Here is an 18,256-nt window from a genome sequence, read left to right as displayed (position 1 = left end):
TTCTCATCGATGCTGCTTACGGTTTCCAACGCGGTGAATTGATTTCGAAGTTCCATTTGGAACTTTTCGGAGCCTTGAGCAGCTTGGAGCATGGATCTTGAGAGGTTGGAGAGTAGACCTCATCATTCTCGATCTTTCAGCTTTGAAGTCGATATTTAGAGTGCCTTGAACCAAGCGGTGATCACATCCGGTATTAAACCTGTTGATCACTGAAACATCTCTAAATATGTGCCTTTTATTCGAAATGATAAAGTCTATCTCGTTCCTTGTCACGTTATCAGGGCTTCGCCAGGTCCACTTCCTCTGAGACTTCTTTTGAAAGAAAGAATTCATCAAAAAGAGACCCTGCGCTTCGAGAAAGTTTACCAGCATTTGCCCCCTGTGATTTCTGCAGCCCAAGCCGTAAAGTCCGACTTTCGATTAGAAGATAGCGGTGATCTTGTACTCCCACTTTAGCATTAAAGTCTCCCACATGATCAGAGTATGTCGAAGTTGGCGCATATACCTGTACGACCTTCAGGGAGTACCTGTCGGAAAGTTTTAGGACAAGGTACGCTACCCGGTTCGACACACTACTGATTTCCACAATGCTGCTAATGAGATCCTTTTTGACTAGAAAACCGACACCACCCTGGGAGAGGTTATCACCTTCGCGGAAGTAGAGTAAGTTACCGGACTCTAGAGTTATCGTGTCCTCCCCCTGTCTTCGGACTTCAGATAACCCCAGTATATGCCAGTTTATATGACTTATTCTACTTCTAATTCGGCGAGGTGATGGTCCAGCCTCATCGAGCGTCCATTGTACGTTGTATGTGAAATCGTTTTATATGGAAGCCTGCCGTGAACCGGTGATTCTTTGCACCCTCTGCCCTGCCATACTCGCCGCGCTGGGCAGGCGTGTTGGCGAGTGCAGTAGGGGGGTAAGCTGTTTATGGGAGGGACGCTGCTGCCCATCCCCCCTTTTCCCCGTCCCTCAGTTGCCTCTTACGACACCCACGGAATGAGATTTGGGGAGTACTATTCTAAGCCGGTATTCCACGGTGATTTTCTTGTCGGCTCTTCCGATTTCCGATAGCTTTATATTTAATTCATTACTGTAATATGACAATTCAAAAGCCTTGACGAGCCTACTTAAATAAAGAATATTTTGAAATTTGATTTAATTTGGAAGGACGTCTCACCATTTGCCATGCGTTAACAGCAAAAGTTTTTGAGCAAAACTTTTTTACGGCTTAAGATATTTGGGCCTACGTCCGCTGTCGAAGACGCAACGGCCTCGATGTGGACCTGGAGGGACAGCTTTTGGCCGCTTACCGCCAGCTAAAAAAGGACCTGCAGCTGGCAATAAGTCGGGCCAAAGAGAAGGCGAGGGAAGAGCTGCTGGTGAGCCTCAACCGAAGCCCATGGGGGCGAGCATATCGAGGGGTTCGCGGAAAATTCCACACCCAAACTACCCCCGTGACGGAGACTCTGCCGCCGGAACTCGTTCTGCGCCTGATCGGGGAACTGTTTCCCCACCCAGGCGAGTTTGTCCCTCCACAGATGGCCCCTCGCTCTGTGATAGAAGACCTAGTGGCTCCACCATTGATCACGGAGCGAGAAATGGAGATGGCCCTAGGCCGCTTGAGGACCAAAAACACGGCGCCGGGTCCGGACGGTATTCCAGGACGTGTTCTGTGCGATTCCCTGGAATACCTAGGTACAAGGCTTCGGGAGCTGTTCAACGAATGTCTGCGCAGTGGGCAATTTCCGAAGCCTTGGAAGCAAGGGAAGTTGGTGCTCTTGCCAAAGGAGGGGCGGGCATCAGGCTCCTCTTCGGCATATAGGCCGATAGTGCTGCTGAACGAGACGGGCAAATTGTTTGAGAAGATTCTCGCAGCTCGTCTCGTTCAACACCTCGACGAGGCCGGTCCGGGTCTCTCGGAGGCTCAGTTCGGGTTCAGGGCGAGCCGTTCAACGATCGACGCCTTGAACGCCCTGAAGACTCGGACCACGGAAGCAGTGGCCCAGGGGCAAGTGGTCCTGGCGGTGTCGTTAGACGTTGCAAACGCCTTTAACAGTCTCCCATTCGAGACGATCAGGGAGGCACTCCGATACCAAGGGGTGCCGATCTATCTGAGGAGACTGTTGGAGGCGTACCTCCAGGACAGGGAGGTCGTATGGGCAGGAGGCGACGGGAAGTTGGTCCGGCATCGGGTAGGCTGCGGCGTTCCACAGGGGTCGGTCCTCGGCCCAATTCTGTGGAACGTCGGTTTTGATTGGCTTCTGAAGGCACCCGTCCTTCCCGGTATGAGGATTTTCTGTTACGCAGACGACACCCTCATTACCGCGACGGGGCGGGACTTTGGGGAGGCGGCCCGCCTGGCCGAAGTTGGAACAACTTTGACCGTGGACCGAATGAAAATGCTGGGCCTGAGAGTCTCTATATCCAAAACGGAGGCTCTCCTCTTCCACGGTCCACGGAGAGGCCCCCCTCGGGGGGCGAGTATCACCGTCCACGGGACGGCGATCAAGGTGCAGGCCCAGATTAAGTATCTGGGCTTGATCCTGGACGGGCGATGGAGCTTCAGACAGCACTTCGTGCAACTCGGCCCGAAGCTCATCAACACAGCTGCCGCCTTAGGTCGCCTCCTACCCAACGTGGGAGGACCGGGATCGCTATGTCGGCGCCTCTGTGCTGGCGTAGTGAGGTCGATGGCACTGTACGGTGCCCCGATATGGGTCGATGCGCTCACTGCTCACAACCGGGCCCTCCTGCGGAGGCCGCAGAGGGTCATAGCGGTAAGAGCGATAAGAGGGTATCGTACGGTGTCTTGGACAGCGGCGACGCTCCTCGCGCGATCCGCCCTGGGAACTCCAGGCGGAGGTGCTCGCAGAGGTGTACCGCTTCCGGGCCGAGGCGAGAGACCGCGGCGACCGTCCAGTGTCGGCGGATGTCGGGCGGATCAGGGCTCTAGCCCAGCAAGCCCTGATAGCCCGATGGGAGGAAGATCTGAGGTCCCCCACAGCGGGCCTGGCGACAGTGGAGGCGGTACGCCCCCACTTAAATCGCTGGATCAATAGAAAACGAAGCACGCTCTCGTTTAGGTTAACGCAGGTATTTACCGGGCACGGCTGCTTCGGTAAGTACCTGCACAAGATAGCACGGCGGGAAATGTCACCTTCCTGCCACGAGTGTGGTGCGCCAACCGACACGGCGCAACACACCGATGAGTGTTGGTCGGAAATGGTCTCCTTCTGTGAAAATGTAATGTCGCAGAAAGAGGCCGCGGAGTGGAAGCAGGAAGAGGACGCCGCTGCAAACCTGCTCCGCCGAAGAAGACTGGGGAGAAGAATGAGGCGCTATGCGCACCTTCTCCCTCCGCCGCAATAGGCGTCGCTGGGACTAGGGGGTTCTCAGTACCCTGGTAATCCCCATAGAGAATGGAGGCCTGCTTACGCAGGCCACCCGTCAGAGCGTCGCGGTAGCATGCGCAAGCGATCCCGTGGCGCTCCTCGTTATGACGGAAAGGGAACCGCTGGTTTTTAGTGGGTATTCCGTTGTTCGGGGCGCACTCGGCGCCTCGGACATCGGCGAGCCTCACATACCTCCCACTGTTCCCGTGGGGGAAACGCGTAATGCGTTTTTCCAGCGTAAAAAAAAACAAAAAATGGCTTAAGATATTTATTGTTTCGAAAGAATTACAATATTCACTAACACTAAACTTATAGACCAACTTATAACAATTAATAATTTTGCTATAATAAAACTATTTCAATATTATTTCACTTACAGTTTTAAATTTATTAACTTACAATTTATTTTTTAAAGTGGGTAGTTTTACTTTATAAGCATCACAAACATTAGCGCAACAAAGAGAATACCAAAAGGTGATACTAATACGTTACAGAACTGTAGAGGAAATTCTTCTCATTCTAATTAATATATAAATATACTAAATTTTTTACTAAAACGACGAAATACATATTTTTGCTTAGAAGCTGTAATATTAAATTCTAATTTCCTTACTGAAAAAATAACGGACTCCCCGTATAAATGATTGTAATGTACACGTGGTGGACGCCACACTATCAACCCCTATTTTATCCTCTTAGTGGGTAAATTTTCAAAACCTTTAAATAAGTCTTTATTTACATTATCATCATACAATGTATCAACTGCCACAATTTCAAGTTTCTAGCGCCTGTGGTTTTGGCTCTGCGTTGATGAATCAGTCAGAAAAAGTCATTATATGTGCATAGATAACAACAAAAACACGTATGTTTTTATAACTTTTGATAGACAACTGATTTTGATGAAGAAAAGACTAAACGGAATCTTGAAATACATCTATTAATAATTCAGTTATTTCAATTTTTAATTTTTAGCTGTTTAAAATCGTTTTAGTCAGGATAAACAGACAGAAAATTTAAAAATGTTTTTTTGGTTTTGATAAATTGAGAATCACCTATATAATATAAGCTTTAAAAGAGGCAGTTATTTTGAAATTACAGACAGACACTTCAATTTTATTTATATGTATAGAGCATAGATTATGACATATTTTAAAAACAAAAAAATTGAGTTAGAATAATTGATGGCACTCCGTGAAGACTATGAGGTGTTAGTTATAAACACATGAAATAAACAACATGATATATGAATATACACAATTTTTGTTAAGTCTATAATTCCATTATCCTTCCTCCTATCCTATCCTAGTGTATGAGTCCATTATCCTTATAACTATAATGTAATATATTTCAATGTTCTAAAACTACTAAATAATAATTTGATTAACTTTATGATTACATTAACTAATCGTCCCGGCTTCGCACGAGTAGATAAGAAAAAAAATGTATTTTTGGATGGAATTTGCGTAAAATCCGTTCTTAGTGGGCGTCAGCAATCAGGCGGATAGTTTAGGAGATCTCGTGATGAGTGGTATATCACTTATATATATAGATGAGAGAAGTAACTAAACATGTACGATTATTTCTAAACTGCAAATAAAACATTCAACGTATTACAACGTCATTTACCTGACGAGACAAAAAATCTCTAAGTTTCAGAACTAACACATCTTGTTTACAATATTGAATTATTTTTTAAAAGTCATACTCGTCCGTTCCATTATACGATATATGTACATATTTATACATATAATAAATAAGTGGAAGTTACCTATAGATTACTTCCACTTTAAATTTTATATATGCACAGCTTATACTATTTTTCTTTAATCTATAAAAGAAATTCCCATCTAAAATTTTCCAGAACATAAAAAAGACGAGATGATAAGGCAAAAATTCTCTGTATTTGCTAATAATCTTATTTATTAATTCGTTGTCTATAAACTATGCAAACAGTCGCTATATTTCATCTTCCAAATTCTATCCCGCATATTCCTGAGAGCTTGTCATCTTTTACTTATATGTATAAAAAAATGTCTGGACTACGATTTACTCGAATATATTAAAATGATACGCTAAGAACTCATACTGTGAGATATCTCTAGAAGAAACCTTACATTTCATTGTGAAATGATCTGGCACTATCAATACAGCTACGAGGCTCACTTATTGTAAAATTTAATTGTAATCAAGAAACAACATTTCAAATTGACATCAATATGATATTCTTACCCCGTTAATTTCTAGTGTCAAATACAAAATAATGTATGAACTAAAATATTTTTTCATTATTGTAGTTCCTCCGATGATTGATGATAATTCATTTGAATGTTAAACTTCTTACATTTATATATTTTCAAAGACATTTCCTGCTTAACAAAAACTCTACTCTTATATTATGACCATAATTACTGTATGTATATATTATGTTTTGCATAAATTAAAAACGCCAGTTGACAAGTTTCATTGGCACGTTTCATAAACAATTTATAATTTAAAAAAAACTCTCATCACCCAGCTCGAAAGATTTTAACAATTGAAGAAGCCCAACATTCAGAAAAAATAGTAGCTTATAATAGATGTTTAATCAAAATTACAAAATGATATGATTTTATATTAAGCAAAATATTCTCGAACAAAAACTTTTAAATAAGTGAGATATTCTAGTCATCCTTAAATAAGCGGAGGAATAGCAGGACCAAAATCATCAGCACCAGCGTTGTTTGAGTTATCCCAATGCAATTTTACTGCCTGCATAAACGAAATAAATATGTATTAGTAAATATATTTTGTCGAAGCCAATTTTAATCGTATCATTCTCATTAGTTTAAGTCATTTACTAAAGAAGACCTCACCCAAGGAGCTTTGTCCGACAATTCCTCTCGTTCTAGAACAGTCGAATGTGACCTGACATTTGCGTACCAGCGAGGGCTATTCACGGCCTGCATTTTTTATTACATTTAAAAACGTTTTTATATTATAAATAGCCCCGAGAAACGAAAAACAATACCATGTGATCCAAAACCCCAATTTTGCTTATCTTATAAACTATACCACATTCTTCGTAATCATCTTCATCATTGATATAGTTGTTGAAGACAAATGGAAGTGGTGGTTCACGGGAAGAAGCGTATGTATGGGCTGACTGTAAAAGATATAACATTTAGTTATACAATTATTACGAATATATAAAATATAGTAATATTTTTGCGTTACTTACAATCACCGTCGTTATAATCTAGATTCGAATCCAATGATAGATTGTACATATTTTTCGCGAGTGACTCCGCACTGACATTATCTGTGTGAAAAACATAATATATTTTTAATTAATAAATCATTAGAATAATGTAAATGAAAATGATCTCACCATAATAATATCTGATCATATTGTCAGTTGGAGGAGCCGATTCGTCGTCTAACGAGGCTTCGATGCTGGAATCTTGCTGTACGCTGTCTTTCTCTTGACTCTTGTCACTCATTGTTCTGCAGTTCTACAACTAAATTTAAAAAATATGGTTTCTTAACTGTTCAGGTCGGTTGAGCTCAATCTAACGTACGTTTCGCATAAAATCCATCAATTCAGTACAAAACGTTATAGGTAATGGAAGAACATATTTTAATAAGTACTAGTGCACTTCTTCTCTACACTTCTTACTTTTTCTCTAATAACAAAACTGCGGACACTTTGTTGACCCCTTCGGGTAAGGAAAGGAGGAAATAAATACTTCTTCTAAAGATTAAAGTTCGCTACTTTTATAACTAATTTTCATACTCATTCATAAAAAAAAAAAACAATTCAATGCAAAATTTGTAACACGAATGCGACCTATCTTATAAAGCACCAAATTATTATCAGCAGTAATAATATATATCAATTAAATGATTTATATTTTCATTCAATATGTACTTAATATATGTTGCAGAAGCCGAGGTACTTTGGGTAATTTTTTCCTCAGTGTGCACGTGTGTGTGCATTTTCCCAATACAATGATTTCCAACCCCGCTCTACTAACTCACGATAAGTCATGTAACTGTCAAAGCGCGTCTTATGTCACTGTCAGTATTGCCATTAGTCGTGCACGTGTATGTATTTAATTACTATAATTTATTCTCTAACATACATACATATAAATTAAGCATAAAATAACAAAACAATACGTACGGTTTCCGGAGCCGATCTCTTGATCACAATATGTTATAATTTTAAAGAGTTAAAACCACTTTATAATAAATGTTTAAAAATATTCAGACACAATTAACGTGGAATATAATTATTTACAGTCCCGATGAACTACAATACCTGGATTTTACTCATTAAATTGTGCATGTCTGAATTCCACCTACATATATTTATATAAGCCGCGCTTAGAAGAGCCTGTGGTTAGAACACTTGCATCTAAAGGCAAGATTTGAATTATTTGCTAAACAGATCAAATGAATGACTTGACATTGCCATTGTCCATCAGAAAGCAAATGTCATTCGTCAAAGAAAACTAAATCGAAAACCTACAATTGTGATGGTATAACAAATTCGAAGAGATTTTCTCTTCTAAATTAAATTACAAGAGAAAATGATTGTTTTAAAACAATAAATGTCAATAGATCTACATAAACCACTCATTAGATATTTACCGTTAAACTGAAACTCTTAACAGTTTTGCGTTCTGGTTTGTCGATGTCAGTCGATCACTCAAGAGCCAGTGTAACTACAGCCACAAGGATCATAGCATATTAGGTTCCAAGGTTGATGGTGCATTGGCAATGTGAGGAATGGGTAATATTTCTAACATCGATAATGTCTATAGGTGATGGTTATTACTTACCATCAGGTGGCCCATGTGTCTGTCCGCCTCCTAAGTACACTTTAACATAAAAAGCTACAGCTAGAGATGATCGAAGGCAAATGAAATTGAATACGATTGAGGATCATTGTTTTTGTCTTTTCGATGGATGCTGTATCTAAGTAAACTTTCGACACTTCAAGGAAAAAAGAAAGCGTATTTATTTTAAGCAGTTATACTTACAGTTATATATACATAAAATAAACAACAAGGGTTTACTTGATCTTTATTTGAAGTTCATTATATATGTCTTTATAACTATAACATTTCAATGTTCTAAAACTACTTATTAGCAATTTGATTAACTTTATGATTACACAAGATAAATAAATAAACATGTATGACTGTTTCTAAGCTACTTATACAACATTCGTAAGAACAAAGTATACTCTACTCTAATGCCATTTAGAGGATGATCTACCGACTGGAACGTTTGAGAAGTTGCGCGCCATGTAAGCCATAATGGCTGCTAGTATTAAAGGTCGTATATCTTTTTTATTGTGCTATATACATATCATTATATAATATACCTTACAATTAATACAATAAAAAATACAAGAACGTTTTAGGTCAAAGATTTCTAAATGATATTTAATTAATTATTAAAAAAAAACGCATCATAGTAAATTGTTTTAAATAAATTATTATTAAATAAGACATAGACATAGAAAATAATAATATTTTATACCTTTGAATTATATATATTTTTTATTTACATATTACCTTGATATTATGATTTAGAATCATTAAACTGTGTTCATCTGGTTTTCCAAGTCTATGATATATTTTATTACTCTATATATTTCTTACAAAAAATATAGTTGTTCTGAAAAGTTTCATAAAATTGATATACGATATTAAAAATATTTCAATTTCAGTTAGAAAAAATATAACCTAATTGTACTAATTTTTAGAAGATCAAATCTAGACACATTTAATACTTCAATTTCGCTTCATCTTGATTGAAAGATAGTCATGAAAGGGCACAACAAATCATATCTGGTTAAAAGTAAAATGTTATAAAAAATGTTTATGTATAATTAATACAAATAAAGTAATATGATTTTCAATTAAAAAAAGGGTGCTTGGATAATATATCTTCCCCGCTCCTGATTTCCATATTCATCTTCATCATCGTCGCCGTTCTCATCCCAAAACCATTTTATTCCCTGCAAACAAAGAAAACATGCGTCAATATTTTTTAAAACCTGATTTTTAATAATTTTATTTTATTAAATTAAATTTTCATACTAAACAGAAACTCACCCAAGGAGTTCTCTCCCACAATTCCTTAAGTTCTTCTTTAGTCAAGTGTGGCTTGACGTGTAAAAACCAGCTCGGACTATTCACGACCTGTGATTTGTTTTCTTACATTAAATTAAAAAATATTGAAAAATATTTAAGATATGAGTAGCTTTGATAAACGAATAACTATACCAAATTCTCTAAGCCTTCTATTTTGCTTATCTTATCATCGATATCACCGACGACTTCATCTTCTGCATTGCCATCCTGTTCATCAGAGGGCTCTGGTGGTGCGTCAGGGGGGGTAGGTGAGGAGTTCACTGTAAAAGTTAGTTAATTTAGTTACAACATTATTAGGAACAAATTAATTTAGACGATAATATTTTTTATGTTGATAACATACAATCACCTTCTTCATCGTCTTGATCCGACTCCACCGATAGGTAATAATAAATTTTTGCCACCAGTGAATCCACAGTAGAATTGTCTGTGTTTAAAACATAATCCTTTTTTAAATTAATAAAATCTTTCAAATAAGCCAAATAAAAATGGGATGTGGCAAAGATCTTACCAGCAACGTATGTTGTTGTATTCGAGGCTGGTGGAGCCGATTCGCCATCAGACGACGACTCGCTATTGGAATCTTGTATGTTGACCTCTTTTTCACGTTTGTCACTCATTGTTGTATGGTACTATAATCAAATTTATCACTTTTTATATTCTAAGCTGTTCAAAACTGTTAAGCTACATCAAACGCATACAAGTATAAAATCAATCAACTCATATTAGTAGGTAATGGTAGAAAATACTTTGATACTAGTGCGCAGCTGCATAAATTATCCCTTCCCTCATTACAAAACTGCACGGACTCGTCCTCGCATCCTTTGTCAACCTTCCCTCGCACCCCTCGGGGTGAGGAAAGATGGGTGGTGAATCAATTTTAAAAATTTTATATCAGCTATTTTCATTTTACAAGAAAACGGATAATGTCCTCCGGACCGATTTCGGCCTCGGCATTCATTTTCACGCCTGGTTAGCCAACTACATAGGACATAAAAATGTACGCAAGCACTCTCTTTTCCTTCACTCTCCGATTTGTACGAGATGTCAAATCCCACACGACTGAAGCAGAGTTCCATAAGACCATGTACTTTCTGAGGTATAGGAGTCTACACACTTTCTATATCCAGAGACCGGTCTACTTCTTAGAAGTCATCGACAAAAACACCTAATGACTTTTTCCTGCTCAACCTGGCGCTTGAACAGAGGACTTCGGGATGTGTGGGCTTATATCTAGCCAATAGACCAACGAGGCAGTCAGATAAAGTAATTAAATACATAAACGCAATGCTCATTTATGTTATATATTAGACAATTCTTTAAAAAATTAAAAAAAAATATTCGCATAACAGAAAGGCAACTATTATATATTACGCAATTCGCTTGCGCCAAGTCATTCACAGCGGTAAATATTTATCAATTTAATTATTGATATATAATTTTAATTTTAAAAATAACATGAATTCCAGGCATCAAATTTGTCTTATAAGTAGTAAAGAACATACATACCGTTCCCGTATCTGTAACTAGATCACAATATTTCGGTCACAATTTATATGCAATATACGTCGTCACAGGCCAAAACCAGGATCTACAACGCCTAGATTTTACCCGGGCACAGCTAGATTTAGTTTGCGCATGTCCGTACTGCAATTGCACTTACGTACCTATATTTATATGAAAAGGTCAATAAGAATGCATGTCAGTAATGTTCATTTATATTATGTTTCATATAAATCTATTAAAATCGCGGATAATTTTTATGGTTACTAGAAGCTATATAGCTTATTAGGGCTTATATACTTTTGACATTACACTTAAAGAGAGTGATGAATGTCTCAAGGCAATTATCTTACTAAAATGTAGATTTACGTTTTGTTTGTAACGAAAAAATATCATATCATATTGACATGCTAGTTTCGTATAATTTTAATTTTTAGTATAAGATCGATCATCGGCTATATAGTATTTTAATATATTGCATATTTTTTGAGATGTAACTATTTTATCTTTGTCTCTGAAAACGTTTCGTCCTTGCCTTTGTTTTACCTTCTGTTTATATTTTGGCATTTTTTGTGCCTGGAAATGAAAAGATGCAGCATCTTAATCAAAATTGGATTTATTATTGGATGACATTTCTTGTTTTTATCTTTTGATACTCGAGTCTAGGAAGACTGGCTTGGATAGGGTTTTGTCAGCTTGCCCATGATAGGGTCATCTCAATTATGGATCGTCATTCCAAAGAGTTATTGTCACACATTTTATGAGAAGGACCTTCTTGTAATTTAGTCTCTGCGCCTCATGTATGTTAAAACCTTAATGGTTGGTGCACCCTTGATTTGTTTATATATTTATTTATTTATTACTAGCTGCCTGTCCTGACGTTGTACGTGTAAAATAAGTACTTTATCTCGTGTTTATCGTGTGTTTTTTAATCAATGAGTTACAATGCAGTTGCTTTCGATCTATTCACCCATACAGTACAATTAATTTAATTTAATTTTTTTTAATTTTTTGCTCAGGGCTGAAAATTATGTATGTATACATTTGATTATTGCGAGCTATATTTATGCATATATGTATATATAGACTTTTGCTTAAAGTATAGTACAACACGCCCTGCGTATTTTTTATGGGTTTATTTAAATATCTCGTGATATTTGTAAATTTACTTTTACTTGTGGTAGGGATTTGTGCAAGCTCATCTTGGTGGGTACCACCCACTAATAACATATTCTATTGTGTTCTGGTTTAAAGTATGAGTGAGACAGTGTAATTACAGGCACAGGCGACATATTATCTTAGTTCTTGGTAGCGCATTGGCGATGTAAGCGATGGTTAACATATCTGACAGTGTCAATGTCTATGGGCGTTGGTGACTACTTACTATCAGGTGGCCCATATGCTCGTAAAAAAAAGGATTTGTTACTATTATAACAATTAAACTAAGTTAGAGGTGTCATTATTATTTCTTTTTTTAAACATTACAGTTAACAAAAAATATATAGTTTTTACAATGATGTATCTATAAAATATAAGTATTTGATATTAACTGATTGCTATTAACTGATTTGTAGACATTTTGAAGATTTACTTATCTCTTTTCGAAAGTTTTTTAAGTGTCTTATATAGTTTTCACGTTTACTACATAACAATCAAGACCGATAATTTTTTCTTCGACTACGTCGACGTATTAAGCTATGTCTAGAATATGAAACATATTAATGAACAATATAGTATTATAGCCCGTTTAAAAAAATTAAGTTCAATTAATATGAAAGTATACAATTTGCATATACAATTTAAAGTTTCCGAGTGGAACCGAAATAAGCAAACTTCTATAATTTCGTAATTCCTTAAACCTAGGAAAAAGATAAAAAAGTATTAAAATATCGTGTTGGGTGATTATCTTTTATATAGGATAGCCACAACACTGGGATCTTCATACTCCCACTTGGAATTGAGAACATTTGTATTACCTGTACTTCATCAGGAAATAGTTGATGTTAGTCATATATTAAAATGATTTAATAACGATAATTGATACATTTTAAATTTCAACATTATAAAACCATCACTTTTTAAATAGCATCATCGCACACCGTTGATGCCATGTTTACTCACAATGAATATATAACATTATTATTATTTCTTCAGGGATGTTTGCTGAAGCGAAAATGGACTGTTTTTACGCATTAATGCGAAAAAAATGTAAATCTTTGGTTCACACGGTGCGGGCCAGCTCCAACAAAATTCTAATTATGGTTGCTAACAGACTAGACTGTATATTTATAAAGTGCTGTTGTAAAGTTTCAGCGGGACCAGTAAATTGTATAAGTAGTAGATAGTAGTATTTATTTAATTTTTTTGTAATTTTGTATATGAGTCTTTTTACTTGAATAAATAAATAAATATTATTATTTAAATATGATGTATAACATATAATTCTTTTGTTATAATTATTTTTTATTTAATAAAGTAACTAGACTACAGCAGGACCTAGGAGGTACAGCTACGCATCTATATTATCAAGATTGTAGTCACTTAGCCATATGCAAAAAATAGTATTAAATCCTGTTTTCTTCGTAAGGCTAAAAGATTTTATTGTCTTTTTTGTTTAAAAACGTTCGGAAAGTTGTTTCAAGTTTCACAATTAATTGCAACTTTGCTTTAATCGATTGTGAAATTCGGGCTATGACTTTCACAATTATTTGTAACTGGGTTTCCAAGGAACTGCAGACTCAAAAAATGTTCCCGAACGTTGTCACTGAACTGTGAAGTCGGAAAGGTCACAGATTTTTTCGACGTTGAATATTCTCTTATCCTCGGGTGTAAGAGGCAATATGGCCAGCACTAGGCCGAAGCGCTCTTTTGTGCGTGGGTGGTACATACGGTATACCTCTTTGAATAGCAACTTGGATCTCTCCAAGCTTGCCTTGATAAATGCCTTGGGAATTTCCTTTGGCAGGCCCCTATTAATGAAAACGCGTAATAACTGCTCATCGTCCAGCACGTAATTATAAATGAGGTGTCATCGCACTTCAGGAATTCCGTGAGTCTACGGTGGTATTTTCGACATGCGTATAGTGAATACGCTTCACCGAGAGGATATCTGATATTGTGGTCCATCTTGCCCTTTCTTGGATGAATATAGGTGGGGGCAGTTTGGAATTTGTTTGCTCCACTCTTACGGAGATGCGAGCGACGTAGGTGACGAAAACGACGTGGACGGCTTGGCTATGGGGACTAAGCTTGAGGCTTTACGAACCTTTGTGGGCGTTAACATGTCCCCCGTATATTTTCTATTGATTAATTTCTAGTTATTTAAATTCAAATCAGCAATTTAAATGTCAAACAAAAACATTGAATCAAACAAAAACCATGATAGATGATTAACAAGTTAAAAATAATAAACAAAATGACATGACACTTCTAACCTTGCTTTTGCGAGAGATGGCACGATGTGGTGTATTTATTTATTAATAGAACAACAACATATAACTAATTCTTCAAGCACGAATGATTTTTATCGTAAATGTATCACCACACTATTAAAAGAAAAGAAAAAAGAAGGATAAAGCAATAATGCTGGATATGGGATTTTAATGCAATCTTTGTATATCATATACAAATAAGTTATGTCATATTATTGCATAGAGCTAGAGCTAGCTTGCTGGTAGTCATGCGTCGACTAAGAAGTATGAAATTAGTTATATATAATGTATATGAAATAAACAATAAATGTGTATTTACTTAATTTTTATTTCAAGTTCAATATTTATGTTCTTAGTATATTGTAATACATTTCAATATTCTAAAACTAAGTTATACTCATTTTATTTTATTAAAGTAAACATAAAACAATACTGACGAGGCAAATTATCTAATACCTTTTTTATTAGCTGATAATCTTCCGACTGGAATGTTTAAGGAGTAGTGCCCACGTTTACAATATTGAAAGATGGTATTAAAGGTCACATATCTGTTCTATTGTGAGACATATATATTACATAATGTACCTAAACTTGAGAGATACTAAAACTTCACAGGCGAATTAATTGTAAAGTATATTAATTTATTTTATTGAATTTTTTATATTAATATAATTAAAAGAAGTAGTACATGGTTTTAAATAAATAAACATGAAATGAATTTAAAGAGGTAGAAGACACATATATTTTCTTCTAACGATTAAGTATATATGTTTCTTACTCACATACTACCATGATAGGTGTATATTATATCATTTCGCATCATCTACATATTTTGGCTTTTAATAATATCAATTTAATGTTAGACTACACATACAAATTAGAAACACAGAATATAGTTATACTTTATTTCTAAGAATTACATATATTCTTATTTACACGCTACTTTGGTATTAAGAATTATGAACATTTTATATACTTTGTAATCATCTTATTTATGATGTTACTCGTTGTCTATAAACTACACAAACAATCGCCATATTTGATCTTCCAAATTCTATTCTACATATTCGTGAGAGCTTATCTCGACTACGTTTACTCGAACATAACGAAATACTTGCAATTCAAAATGATAAGCTAAAAACTCATACTGTGAGATATCTCTAGAAGAAACCTCATATTTCACTGTATAATAGCACTAACTGTATTAATTTATGTTGTATATTCTAATTATAAAATTTAGAAATTAAATAAAGTAAATAAATATTTACTCCCAGTTATTTTCTAGTATCAAATACAAAATAATGTATGAAATAAAATGAACATTAAATTTTCATTATTGTAGTGCCTCCAATAATTTTCATGGGAATATCAGATTTCTTCTATTTATATATTCACAAAGATATCTCTTTCTTAACAAAATTCTACTCTTATCTATTATGACCGTCATCACTGTGTTTATCGGGTTCAAGCCCTGTGTATATATTATTATTATAAAATATATTATAATTCTATATATTTTCCATACATGGAGAACGCTAGTTGTTCTGACAATTTTCATTGATACGTTTCATAAACATTTATATAATATAAATGACTAAATCTAAACAAATGAAGTGTTATACTTCAATATGGCATACAAAAATTATTAAATAAATGCTGTTCTGACAATTTTCCTAAGCACAATATTTCTAATTCATTACAAATATTTTAAATTCAGTTAGATAATATAACCTAACCTCTTAAAAAGTATACAACTGAACACTTTTTATGGGTATATATAACATTATTGTATAATTCGCAAATTGCAACTGGTCAATCAGGCAGTTGACGTTAAAGAAAATTATGAGTTTGTTAATGATTTTTAAGGGAAAATACTGAATAATATGATTTAGCCAAGTGTGTTTTTAAAAAAGACCGAAAGAGTCCGTAAAAAACGGACGCTCTGGAGGTTCAGTTTCGGTGCTGTCATCCCAATACCATTTGTCTACCTGTAAAAACAAAGTAAAATATGCGTTAATATATAAATCAATAAATTTTATCGAAATAAATTTCAGTTATCATATCATAAATTAAATTTTAATTGCAAACAAAAACTCACCCAATCGGTAACATTCCACAAGTCCTCTATTTGACGTTCACTCAAGAATCGTCTAAAGTAAGCGTACCATTGTGGACTATTCGGGAACTGTAATTTTTTTAGATTATGGTTAAAAGTATTAAAAAACTATTTTAGTAGTAAATAGCCTTGATAAACGAAAAACAATACCAAGCCGCGGCGGTGCACCCTTACAGGTATATTATCTTCGTTTTCAGAGTTATCGGAATCATCTTCTGAATAATCTTCTAACTCAAACGGCTGTGGTGGTGAGTTACAAGAGGTTGACTGGCTCGCTGTTAAAGTTATTTTATTCATTTTATACAATTGTTAGGGACAAGTTAATATAGTTTTGAGTTAGTTACATACAATCATCCTCGTCGTCATCGAGGTCCGATTCCACCGATAGAACATACATATTCTCCGCAAGGGACTCCGCAACGACTTTATCTGTTTTAAAAACATAATCCATTTTAAAATTAATAAAATCGCTTGAATAACCTAAATTAAAGTGAGGTAGATGTAAATAATCTCACCATAGTAATATCTGTGTATACTTTCAACTGGAGCCGATTCATCTTCTGACGACGACTCGCTGCTGGAGTCTGATTCTATGCTGACCTCCTGTTTTGTTGCATCACTCATTATTCTGCGACACTAAAACAAAATTTATCACTTTTTATTTTTTTTTAACTTAACAAGTCTGTCAAGTTGTAGCTTGACAACAACGTAAACGTATCCTTTACCCAAATAATCGTATTAAAAAAATAGTAGGAAAATATTTTATGATTAGTGCGCGGCTGCAAAAGTTCTACCTTCCCTCGTCACAATACTGCGCGGACACGTTCGCGTGTCCTTTGTTAACCTCTATTCACCCTAGGGCAAGGATAGGAGGGACAAAATCAAAAGCTAATATTAAAAATTATAGCTCAGCTGCCTTAGTAACTAATTTTCATATATTTGAAAAAAAATACGATTCATAAAAGCAACGCTAAATTACATCATCTATTATAAAGTTATATAAAATAATATATTAAAAATATATTCGCGTAAATGCAACATTATATCGATCTTATAAAATACAAGTTATTCGCAGCGGTTAATACTAATCAACTAAGAGTTCGAAATGTTTTTTTAAATATATATTTACATATTTTTTATACATACAGACGCTTTTATATGCTGGTCACTAGATCGCAAAGATTTAACACTGTAACAAGTACTTCAAAACTTCTTTATAAAATGAATTAAAAAACAGGCACAATTAATGTGAAATAAATACCTAATCACAGTTACTAATACAGAAGGTACGTTTCGATTTCACAAGGACCGGGTACTACAAGTCTCAGCTAGATTCAGACAAGTTTGCGCATGTCTGAATTGCACCCACGCAAAATCAATATCACCCAGCCAGGTGCTGTACTGTATCACAACGACGTAATTTTATCTTAAATGCGCGTGGCAAAGTTTAAAATCTAAGTAATGTTTATTTTATAAGCTTTGTGGTTGATATATTTTAATTTATATTTTTTTTATATTAAGAATATTAACTCAATATTTCTATCGTAATTAACTGATGATCTATCTATAATTATAAGTAATATCTAATATATAACACCACTATCTCCAGACGGGACGCTAAGACGTAAGTGGTAACCTGTACCTATATTATAAAATATCAAATT

General features: G+C 35.6%; 2 protein-coding genes across 5 annotated transcripts; both read right to left on the bottom strand.

The window, feature by feature from the left end:
- Positions 1–9,137: 9,137 nt before the first annotated feature.
- LOC126780419 (uncharacterized) lies at positions 9,138–11,137 on the bottom strand. 2 transcript variants are annotated; one of them, XM_050504897.1, is made up of 6 exons: positions 11,052–11,137; positions 10,054–10,174; positions 9,886–9,969; positions 9,675–9,802; positions 9,504–9,590; positions 9,138–9,406 (listed from the first exon to the last, which is right to left on the bottom strand). In XM_050504897.1, exons 2-6 carry the CDS (start codon positions 10,160–10,162, stop codon positions 9,308–9,310), a joined length of 507 nt encoding a protein of 168 aa, XP_050360854.1. In that variant the 5' UTR covers positions 10,163–10,174; positions 11,052–11,137; the 3' UTR covers positions 9,138–9,307. The 2 variants fall into 2 exon arrangements, with proteins under 2 accessions (XP_050360854.1, XP_050360855.1); XM_050504898.1 differs by having other exon boundaries at positions 9,892–9,969.
- A 4,996-nt stretch (positions 11,138–16,133) lies between these two features.
- On the bottom strand, positions 16,134–17,918 carry LOC126780420 (uncharacterized). Of its 3 annotated transcripts, none has more exons than XM_050504900.1 (6): positions 17,854–17,918; positions 17,108–17,228; positions 16,941–17,021; positions 16,743–16,867; positions 16,575–16,661; positions 16,134–16,464 (listed from the first exon to the last, which is right to left on the bottom strand). In XM_050504900.1, exons 2-6 carry the CDS (start codon positions 17,214–17,216, stop codon positions 16,381–16,383), a joined length of 486 nt encoding a protein of 161 aa, XP_050360857.1. In that variant the 5' UTR covers positions 17,217–17,228; positions 17,854–17,918; the 3' UTR covers positions 16,134–16,380. The 3 variants fall into 3 exon arrangements, with proteins under 3 accessions (XP_050360857.1, XP_050360858.1, XP_050360856.1); XM_050504901.1 differs by having other exon boundaries at positions 17,108–17,246; positions 17,739–17,899; XM_050504899.1 differs by having other exon boundaries at positions 17,739–17,899.
- Between the last annotated feature and the right edge of the window lie 338 nt (positions 17,919–18,256).

Source organism: Nymphalis io, chromosome Z (genome assembly GCF_905147045.1).
Source record: "Nymphalis io chromosome Z, ilAglIoxx1.1, whole genome shotgun sequence".
NCBI classification, from domain to species: domain Eukaryota; kingdom Metazoa; phylum Arthropoda; class Insecta; order Lepidoptera; family Nymphalidae; genus Nymphalis; species Nymphalis io.
The sequence above is the reverse complement of the archived record's forward strand: the minus strand, read 5'-3'. Positions and strand labels throughout refer to the sequence as shown.

Excerpts from the sequence above, each read along its gene's own strand:
- LOC126780419 (XM_050504897.1), bottom strand. The coding sequence starts at position 10,162 with ATGAGTGACAAACGTGAAAAAGAGGTCAACATACAAGATTCCAATAGC. Across the intron at positions 9,970-10,053 it reads TACAACAACATACGTTGCTG|ACAATTCTACTGTGGATTCA; the intron begins GTAAGATCTTTG and ends TTTTAAACACAG. Across the intron at positions 9,591-9,674 it reads TAGAAGGCTTAGAGAATTTG|GTCGTGAATAGTCCGAGCTG; the intron begins GTATAGTTATTC and ends AACAAATCACAG.
- LOC126780420 (XM_050504900.1), bottom strand. The coding sequence starts at position 17,216 with ATGAGTGATGCAACAAAACAGGAGGTCAGCATAGAATCAGACTCCAGC. Across the intron at positions 17,022-17,107 it reads TATACACAGATATTACTATG|ATAAAGTCGTTGCGGAGTCC; the intron begins GTGAGATTATTT and ends TTTTTAAAACAG. Across the intron at positions 16,465-16,574 it reads TGTGGAATGTTACCGATTGG|GTAGACAAATGGTATTGGGA; the intron begins GTGAGTTTTTGT and ends TTGTTTTTACAG.